This window comes from Dromiciops gliroides, chromosome 5 (genome assembly GCF_019393635.1).
Source record: "Dromiciops gliroides isolate mDroGli1 chromosome 5, mDroGli1.pri, whole genome shotgun sequence".
In the NCBI taxonomy this organism is placed as follows: Eukaryota; Metazoa; Chordata; class Mammalia; order Microbiotheria; family Microbiotheriidae; genus Dromiciops; species Dromiciops gliroides.
The window spans coordinates 103,520,616-103,531,299 of record NC_057865.1 but is presented as its reverse complement, the minus strand read 5'-3'; the positions used below and the strand labels follow the sequence as shown (position 1 = coordinate 103,531,299).

At 40.0% G+C, this 10,684-nt stretch overlaps 1 protein-coding gene across 1 annotated transcript; it reads right to left on the bottom strand.

Moving 5' to 3' along the window:
* Positions 1–4,306: 4,306 nt before the first annotated feature.
* Positions 4,307–10,206, bottom strand: LOC122728782 (probable inactive serine protease 37). Its single transcript, XM_043967553.1, has 5 exons — positions 10,167–10,206; positions 9,516–9,657; positions 7,741–7,994; positions 6,759–6,895; positions 4,307–4,447 (listed from the first exon to the last, which is right to left on the bottom strand). The coding sequence occupies exons 1-5, from the start codon at positions 10,204–10,206 to the stop codon at positions 4,307–4,309; spliced, it is 714 nt and encodes a 237-aa protein (XP_043823488.1).
* Positions 10,207–10,684: the final 478 nt, after the last annotated feature.

The window sequence follows — 10,684 nt, the reverse complement described above, 5'->3', positions numbered from 1 at the left end:
TTTTTTTATTATAATGTTATCATTTATAAATGATTCTCTTAGTTCTGATCACTTTGCTGTGTGTCAGTTCATAGAGGTCTTCCTGGGTTCCTATATAAAATTAAAAAGTTTTTCACAAACAAAACTAATGTAACCAAGATGACTAGGGAAGCTGAAAACTGGTAAAGAATTTTTGAAATAAATGTTTCTGATAAAAGCCTCATTTCTCAAATATATAGAGAACTGAGTCCAGTTTATAAAAATACAAGTCATTCCCCAATTGATAAATGGTCAAAGGATATGAACAGGCAGTTTTAAGACAAAAAAATCAAAGCTATCTATAATCATATGAAAATGCTCTAGATCACTATTGATTGGAGAAATGAAAATTAAAACAACTATGAGGTATCATCTTACACCTATCATAGTGACACATATAACAAAAATGGAAATATTGGATCTTGGAGGGGATGTGGGAAAGCTGGGATGCTAATCCACTGTTGGTGGAGTTATGAAAAGATCCAACCATTCTGGAGAGCAATTTGGAACTATGCCCAAAGGACTATAGAACTGTGCATACCCTTTTTTTTTTTTTTTTTTTTTTTTAGTGAGTCAATTGGGGTTAAGTGACTTGCCCAGAGTCACACAGCTAGTAAGTGTTAAGTGTCTGAGGCCGGATTTGAACTCAGGTACTCCTGACTCCAGGGCTGGTGCTCTATCCATTGCACCACCTAGCTGCCCCTGTGCATACCCTTTGATCCAGCAATACCACTGCTAGGTTTATATCCCAAAGACATCTCCAAAAAGAGAAAAAGATCTATTTGTACAAAAATATTTATAGCAGCTCTTTTTGTGTTGGTAAAAATTGGAACTCAAAGGAATGCCCATCAATTGGGGAATGGCTAAACAAGCTGTGGTATATGATGGTCATTGTGATAAAATAATGGGATTTGGCAGATGCCCAGGGGCCCCCACCTGAAGATTGATTTGGAATTGTTGAATTGGGTGAGACTGAGAAACTGACTGAGAACCTACATAAGATTGATAAAATTGAGACCATGCCTGGTCAGCCCTGAGTGGGGTGTTGTTCTCAGAGGCTGTGGACTGTGACATCAACAGGAGACCACCCTCAACTAATCAGCTTGAAGGGCCTCCCCTTTTGGGGAAGGAGACAGGAAGTAGGAAGGTGAGGGTGGCATGCTGAATCAGCCTCTTTTTTTGTTCGGGACTTTGGTTTGGTGGCAGACAGAGAAAAGGCAAGGTTTTCTCTCTGTCAATCCCACATAGATCTAAGCTAGGGTTTTCCATTCTATAAGAGATCTGTCCTCACCCTCTCTCTCTTCACTAACTTCTAATACACTTTAATACTTAAAAGCCTAAACTTTTGCTGAATTTATCAGTAATCTTAGCTAGTCCCCCCCCCAAAAAAAAACTGGTGGGGGGGCAGGTAAGGACCCACATTAGATTTTAAACATCACATCATGGAATATTATTGTGCTATAAGGAATGACAAGCAAGATGACTTCAGAAAGGCCTAGGGAAGTAAGCAGAACCAAGAGAATATTGTGCACAGACAGCAATATTGTTTGATGAAAAACTATGAATTACTTAATTATTCTCAACAATACAATAATCCAAGACAATCCCAAAGGACTATTAATGAAACACACTATTCACCTCCAAAGAAAGAACTGGTATTGATGGAATATAGACTGAAGCATGCTATTTTTAACTTTCTTTCATTTTTTCTTTTATTCAAGTTTTCTTGTAAAAAATGACTAATATGGTAATGTTTTACATAATCACAGATTTATAACCAATTCATATTTTTCTTGGAAGCTTTGGATGTAGGAGCCCTGATGTCGTTATCCTCTTCTGAGGGTGCACCTCGATCTTCCTTGTCAGTAAATAAACTTTCTATAGTCCTCATCTTTCTCTGTCTGCTCATCTTGCTTGTCTTTTACTTGACTTTTAACTCCTTCTTAAAGCGGGGCACTGTTTCCAGGCTGCACTGTCCCAAGCTTCAGGGGGTCCCAGGTGGTATGATTTAAGGAAGGGCAGGTTTTTCACTCACCTGGCCTGTTCTCTGGTCTGTACATAACCCCAGGCCAACTTGCTAATTAACCAGGCAGCAAAACTTTGTGTGCTGTGGTTGTTAGCTCTGATGAGCCTGCTCCCCTCCCTGACCTGTGCCACCACTACTCAAGCATACTTCTTGGTTCCCAGCAAAGGCGAAACACCAAAGTTCCACCTCAGCATCAGCAGAGATCCCTGTAATCTCCCCCTGGCCAACCGCTCAGCCCTCTCACCAGACCATTAGCGTAGTTCCAGAAGATACAGGTGTTGCAGCTGATTCAGAGGCTTCAGGGGTCTTTTTCTCTGGCTTGGCCTGCCTGGGACTGGATCTGTGTCAGCGTGACTGTGGGGTTGGGCTCCACTTCTGCCCTGGCACAGCAGCCCCTTTCTGCTGACCTTCTAAACTATCTTTGGCTGGAAAATGATCTCAACCTGTTCTTTTGTGGGTTCTACTGCTCCAGAAATCCTATGGTATTATTCAGAGGTTTTTTGGAGCTATCACACATGCATAACCCATATCTGATTGCTTACTGCCTCAGGGAGAGAGGAGGGAAGGGAAGAAGGGATATCAATTGCAACTCAAAGCTATAAATAAAAATGTTTATTGTTAAAAAAAAGACATAATCTATTTTACCACTTCATATGTCACATTTATATGACCACCCTCTTAGTTTCCAATTTAGCCACTATAAATATTCTTCTAAATATGGATACTTTTCTCTTTATCTCTTTGGGGTATAAGTCTAGGAGTAGCATATCTGGGTCTAAGGGTATGCACAGTTTATTAACTTTTTGGGCATAGCTCAAAATTGCTTTCCATAATAGCTGAACCAATTCACAGTCAGCCAATAAATCTATAGTAAGTTGCTTACTATGTGCCAAGCAGTGTACTAAGTACCACGAATACAAATTTTTGTTGTTCAGCTGTTTCAGTAGCGTCTAACTCTCGGTAGCAGCTAGGTGGCACAGTGGGTAGATTGCTGGGTCTGGAGTTAGAGAGACTCATCTTCTTGAATTCTAATCTAACCTTAGACATTTATTAGCCCTGGGCAAGTCACTTAACCCTTTTTGCCTTAGTTTCCTCCTAATGAACTGGAGAAGGAAATGGCAAACCTCTTCAGTATCTTTGCCAAGAAAACCCCAAATGGGGTCATGAAGAGTTGAACAATAACACAACAACAATACAAGCTTGCTGACTGGCTTACTGTGAAGTGGCCTAGCCATTCTGGAAATCAACTTGGAATTATGCCCCAAAAGATACTAAGCTGTGCATTCCCCCCCCCACTTTTTTTGAGGCAATTGAGGTTAAGTGACTTGGCCCAGGGTCACACAGCTAGTACTCCAAAGCATTCAAAGAAGTAAGAAAAGGACTTATGTATACAAAAATACTTATAGTATCTCTTTTTGGTGGAGGTCAACAATTGGAAATTTAAGGGATGGCCATCCATTGTGGAATGGCTAAATGAATTATCGTACCCGATTGTAATGGGATATTATTGTACCATCATTTCAGAGTAAACTGGGAGGATTTCTCTGAGCAGATGCAGAGCAAAGTGACCTCAGAAAATAATTTATACCATTACAACAATTATAATGAAAAATAGGGGAAGGTGCTAGTAAATGTTTAGCTGGATCTCGGGGAAAAAGACACGTACACACACTTTCCAGTTTAATCTGCACTATTAAGACTTTCCATTCCTTGGATGGAAAGTGTTTTGCAAACCTTAAAGCACTAAATGTCAGCTATGCCTCCAATATGGTGATGACTTCATTCCCTGAGCCTTCAACTGCACTCCTGCTGAGTGTAAAGCCATGTTTATATGCAGGGGTATGAACTCTGGGGACAAATTGTATGCTGCACACTTTTCAATTTAATTTATATGAACACTATTTTAAGTCTAGAAATAAACAAAACAATAACTCAAACCCTGATTTGTGGCAGATGGCTAGTTTCTGAGGTGTAAATTCTCACACTGAACATTTAATAATGACTCTGCACATAGCCCTGGATTTTTCTTTCCCACTCTTCTCTGGGTCTCTTCCCATCTGACCACATTCTTTTGAAAATATGACCAAAAAATCAGACCCAGTATACTATAATTGATACAGTAATACCAGGATTAAAGGAAGGATGACTGCTGAGTCAATGGATCTGTGAGTTGTCCTTTTAATACAATACTGTCTTTCTGATGGCTTTTTAAGAAAACTTCCCTACCAACATCATATGTCAGAGAGAGCAGAGAGACAGAATTCATCTTGTAGACATGATGTTCTGTATCCAAGGGACATAGTAGTAAATATTAGTGTAGACTCCAATATTCTGTCCTAGGAAATGCCCTACTTCTATCCCTTGAATCTTGTCTTGGCATATGACAGTAGCAACAGCAAGCTCCTAAAGGGAGAAAAAAATAGGGATTGTGAAAGTCAGTTCTCAAATTGAGAGTTGTCCAGACCCTGAACTCTAGTTCAGGCCAGCTTCCCTCTACCACTCCCAACCTCCAATGGAAGTTTAGAGTGGTACAGAAGAAACTTTGATTTAAGGTGTATTTTGCCATTTTAGGACTCATTTTCCTTATTGGCCCAATGTGTGGTTGTGTGAGATGATCTCTTGAGGTTCCTTGTCCACAATGAAATATTCTACAATTCAATGATACCCCAAAACAAGAGGTCCAGGGATTGATCATACACTGTTCCTGTCAAGGAACCTTGTGATGTGAGCGGGTCACAGTCAGACTAGCATTAGGTACTCCCCAGTTTTCCTCAATTGGGCTCAATCTGGAATATAGCCAGAAATACTGAGAATACGGGGACCCCAATCCCAAATTCTACCTCTATCCAAGATATTGAGGATAGAAATATATACATACAGTATGTATATTGTGTAAATATATGTATCAGCACGTACATTTACACACATATGCAATGCAATATAGTCACATATGTTTGCATATATCATAGGCATATACATATAGTTACAATACATTTGTGTTTACATATACATTTAAACACACATATATACTATACTATATTATACACATGTAAGTCTGGATCTAAGATTTCATTAGTGTAGTGAATTTCTGGCATGGAAGCTCTTTCCCCACAACTCATCTGTTTATAGTCTTTTTTCCATATAAATATTTTATCATTTCCAGTTACATTTAGAGATAATTTTCAACATTTATTTTTATAAGATTTCTAGTTTCAAATTTGTCTCCATCCCTCCCCCTCCCTCCCCCCTCCCCAAGACAGCAAGTAATATGATATAGGTTATATATGTACAATCACCTTAGACATATTTCTGCATTAGTCACATAATGAGAGAAGAATCAGAGCAAAAAGGAAAAACCTCAAAAAAGAAAAACAACAACAAAAACAATAGAAATAGTATGGTTCAATCTTCATCCAGATTCAACAGTTCTTTTTTTTTTATTTGGAGAGCACTTTCCTTTCCTTTCCTTTCCTTTCCTTTCCTTTCCTTTCCTTTCCTTTCCTTTCCTTTCCTTTCCTTTCCTTTCCTTTCCTTTCCTTTCCTTTCCTTTCCTTTCCTTTCCTTTCCTTTCCTTTCCTTTCCTTTCCTTTCCTTTCCTTTCCTTTCCTTTCCTTTCCTTTCCTTTCCTTTCCTTTCCTTTCCTTTCCTTTCCTTTCCTTTCCTTTCCTTTCCTTTCCTTTCCTTTCCTTTCCTTTCCTTTCCTTTCCTTTCCTTTCCTTTCCTTTCCTTTCCTTTCCTTTCCTTTCCTTTCCTTTCCTTTCCTTTCCTTTCCTTTCCTTTCCTTTCCTTTCCTTTCCTTTCCTTTCCTTTCCTTTCCTTTCCTTTCCTTTCCTTTCCTTTCCTTTCCTTTCCTTTCCTTTCCTTTCCTTTCCTTTCCTTTCCTTTCCTTTCCTTTCCTTTCCTTTCCTTTCCTTTCCTTTCCTTTCCTTTCCTTTCCTTTCCTTTCCTTTCCTTTCCTTTCCTTTCCTTTCCTTTCCTTTCCTTTCCTTTCCTTTCCTTTCCTTTCCTTTCCTTTCCTTTCCTTTCCTTTCCTTTCCTTTCCTTTCCTTTCCTTTCCTTTCCTTTCCTTTCCTTTCCTTTCCTTTCCTTTCCTTTCCTTTCCTTTCCTTTCCTTTCCTTTCCTTTCCTTTCCTTTCCTTTCCTTTCCTTTCCTTTCCTTTCCTTTCCTTTCCTTTCCTTTCCTTTCCTTTCCTTTCCTTTCCTTTCCTTTCCTTTCCTTTCCTTTCCTTTCCTTTCCTTTCCTTTCCTTTCCTTTCCTTTCCTTTCCTTTCCTTTCCTTTCCTTTCCTTTCCTTTCCTTTCCTTTCCTTTCCTTTCCTTTCCTTTCCTTTCCTTTCCTTTCCTTTCCTTTCCTTTCCTTTCCTTTCCTTTCCTTTCCTTTCCTTTCCTTTCCTTTCCTTTCCTTTCCTTTCCTTTCCTTTCCTTTCCTTTCCTTTCCTTTCCTTTCCTTTCCTTTCCTTTCCTTTCCTTTCCTTTCCTTTCCTTTCCTTTCCTTTCCTTTCCTTTCCTTTCCTTTCCTTTCCTTTCCTTTCCTTTCCTTTCCTTTCCTTTCCTTTCCTTTCCTTTCCTTTCCTTTCCTTTCCTTTCCTTCCTCCCTCTCTCCCTCCCTCTATCCCTCCCTCTCTCCCTCCTCCCTACTTCCTCCTTCCTCCCTCTCTGTAAATGTATGTGGCAGAAACATAAAATTTTAAGTTGAAAGGAAAAGAGAAAATTACCACAAAGAGTCTGCTGAATGACTTCATAAACTTGACACATATCCCATGCTTGATGATCCTTCCTTGCCTGGTTTTCTTGCACTCCTTTTCAGAGATCAGAGGTGCTTTTATGTTTTGCCGCAGGTCTGGGTGCTTGCCTGAAGAGAAGGAAAAAGAGATATCTTCATTTTTGTTGTTACTCTCCAGACTGATTTTCCTCCCCTTTAATTTGTCATGATTCTTTTAAAATGTTCTCTTTCTGTGCAGAAGGTATAAATTTATACCATCTTATTACCATGATCAGAAAGGCCCAAAGCTAAGTAGATCTATGGGGACAAGGAGGCAGCAGCTGCTGCCGAAAGTTCTGAAGGGGGCACTGAGACCTCTATTTTGTAAGAAGCATATAGAGAACTTCTGGCTGAATGAGCATATGTAGGCACGAATATGTCCTATGTTTCAGGCTGACCCCGTCATGTTATAATCTCATTTCAGACACTTATAGGCTGTGTGACCCTGGCAAGTCACTTAACCCCAATTGCCTTAAACATCTGGGACCAACTCCAGTCGTCCTGATGCATGCATGCATACATGCATACATGCATACATGCATACATACATACACACACATACATATGTGTATGTGTATGTGTATGTCTGCGTCTATGTCTATGTCTATATCTCTATCTCTCTATCTATCTTGCCACTGGCCCCAGATGGTTGTGGAGGAGAGAGTGAGGTTGGTGACCTTGCCCAGCCCTCCCTCACTTAAATCCAATTGAGTGCAAATCATGACATCACCCTGAGGTCATGGACCTCTTTAAGAATGAAGGACAAACAACAATCATTTTTTAGCTGCAGCCTATTGAAAGAAGTCAGGACAGCAAGGAGCCATGTGAAATCTCTTTGTCACAGAGCAGTGTTGGCTCTAGGTGAGACTGGCTCTTTTGGTGACTTTCTTGTGACATGTATTTCTCTGTGTGGTGCTAAATGCCTGAGCACTCACCAAGATTGTCCATGCTCCAGTCCAAGCCCGAGATCGTGCACTGGGTACCTGCAGGGAAGTTTCGAGTGGGCAGGGCTATGGGCTGGACCTGGTGGTTGAGGGTTACAGGTCTGGGCAGCTTAAGCAGCATGATGTCATGCTCTTGGTATTCATCGCTGTCATTCCAGTAACGAATAACTTCTGTTGGCCTAAAAATCTGCTCGGTTCTGTTCTGCATCCTGATCTTGAAATTCCCCAGCACCAATATGAGATTTCTGCAGAGGATTGGGAGAGGGGTGGCAGGTGAGAGTGGGAGGAAGACTCATAAGGTCATTCCCTCATCAACATGTTTTAAAACTTCATTAATTGCATTAATCTACCACATACACACAGAGCAATGTTGGTGAGCATGTACCCAAAGAGAATCATCTGGGATAGTATGAGAGCGAACAGTTAATATAATTGGGCTAAAGTGTAATCCTGCCCTGAGGGTAGAAATATGGTAACCTCAAAATATCTGTTGCAGCTATAAGAGCTCCAAAAAAAAAAAAAGTTGGTGACCGAGGGAGCATTTTCTCTGGGCATGGAAGTGGAGACCAAAGAGGTTTAGGGGTGGTCATCAATAGCTAACATTTATATAATGCTTTAAGATTTTCAAAGCTCTAAAATATTCTCTTAATTTGACCCTCACAGCAATCTTGGGAGGTAGGTGCTATTGTATTATTCCCCCTTTTACAGACAGAAAAAACTGAGGCAAACAAGTTAAGTGACTTGCCCAGGGTCACACAGCTAGCAAGTTTCTGGGATCACACAGCAGGTAAATATTGAGGCTAGAGGTCTTCCTGAAACAATATCTAATGCTTTATCTTATTATATCATCTAGCTGCCTCATGATTTCCTTTAAGACAGTGCTTTGCTTTACCAAATAAAACATTTTTTAATAGTTAACACATGATAGTCACTTTCAGAATCTTGTATTCTCTATAACTTTAAGTAAATTACATGACCATAAAGATGCAGCTTCTATAAAATAGCATTGTCAAAGGCATGACCATTCCTTCTTTTAAAAAAAAAATAATATTTTATTCCCCCCAGCTATATGTAAAGCAATTTTTAACATTTGTTTTAATTTTATTTTGAATTCTAAATTCTATCACCCCCTTCCTTTCTTTCCCCTTTCATGAGATGGTAGGCAATCTGATATAGGTTATACATGTGGCAAACATGTAAAACATTTCCATATTAGTCATTTTGCTCAAGAAGACTTAAACAAAAAGAAAAGGAAAGAAAGAGAAAGAAAGAAAAAAGAAAGGGAAAAATAGCATGCTTCAGTCTATATTCAGACATCAGTTCTTTTGGAGGTGGATAATATTTTTCATTATGAGCCATTTGGGATTGTCTTGGATCATTGTATTGCTGAGAACTAAGTCATTCACAGTTCATCATACAATATTGCTCTTACTGGGTACAATGTTTTCCTGGTTCTGCTCATTTCACTTTTTATCAGTTCATGTATGTCTTTTTCCAAGGTTTTCTGAAATTATCCTGCTTGTCATTTTTTATAGCATAATAGTCCATTACAATCATATACCATGACTTGTTCAGCCTTTCCCCAACTGTTGGGCATCCCCTCAATTTCCAATTCTTAGCTACCACAAAAAGAGCTGCTATATTTTGTACAAACAGGCTCTTTACCCCCTTTTTGGATCTCTTTGGGATACATGCCTAGCAGTCAGATTGCATACAGAATTTTATTAGCTGCTTCATTATTAAGGATTGGAGTACACATGACTTACGATAAGTAGCAGTGAGAAGCTGCCAATACCCATTGTTGATGAATGAGGACTCCCACACAGGGGTTGATATAGGATCTGAAGTATACCAGGTAGGGGGCAGGATCTTCTTTCTGTTCAGCTTTGTTATTAGAGGAAAATGCACCTGGAGAAAGAAGGGAGAAGGCAGCAACAAAAATAAAATGCTACCTTAGGAAAACCTTTGCTGGAACTGTGGAAATGTTTTCCATCACTGGAGGTCTTCAAATGGAGACTAGACAATTTGACCTAAAATAAATTCCTGTTCAGGTGTGGACTAGATTAGATAACCTCTGATATTCTTCAGTTCTGTACTTCCCCTTACCTTATCCCAGTCTGTGCCATTGTAGCCTTCAGTCTAAGAAATGAGGGAAAGAAATGGGGTAGTAGATTGGAATGATTCCCCCTGTTCCACCCCCCAACTCTATGCTGCAGGCAATCTTCAGAATTCAGGAGAGGAGGGGGTGGATAGGAGGGAGGAAGCAGTATTTGAACCCAGATTCTCTGACCCCAAATCTGGCAGTCTTTCCATTGTGCCAAGTGTCACTATATTGTTAGACTCCTCTCCTCCATGCCACAGCCAATACCAGCCTGCTCTCATTTTTCCTGAATCATAAAGACCTATGGGTCACTTACCCGCAAAGAGAAAAAAGAGAAGGATGAACTTTATAGCCATGTCAGAACTCTGTCTTACTGCTGATTCTGGGAAGGGAGAGAGGAAGGGAGGCAGCAAAGTCTTAGCTTACTCTTTCTCCCTCACTGATGCTGATGGAAGCAGTGCGCTGAGTTGGAGAAGCTCTGAATGGGAGAATGAAGTTCAGAGCCAGAAAAGGGAACTTCTGGATTAAGAGCTTTTTCTTCCTCCAGAGAAGAGAGTTCCAGAGCCAGACAACTGCCACCATTCCCGAGATGACAGGGTCATTTTAGCCCCCTCTGGTACCAGTAAGTGTTATTTATACCTTCCCCTGGCCCCCTCCTCTTTGTGACAATGACTCCTGCTGTTAGCATCATCACCACCATCATCTCCTCCACTACCAGCCCCATTATCATCTTCATCATTGTGACCCTTGGCAAAGAGATTAGGCTAAAATTAATATGGTCCCTAAAAGAATTGTTAAGGGATGTTGGAAATGACCCACAGTTAAGTCAAATCA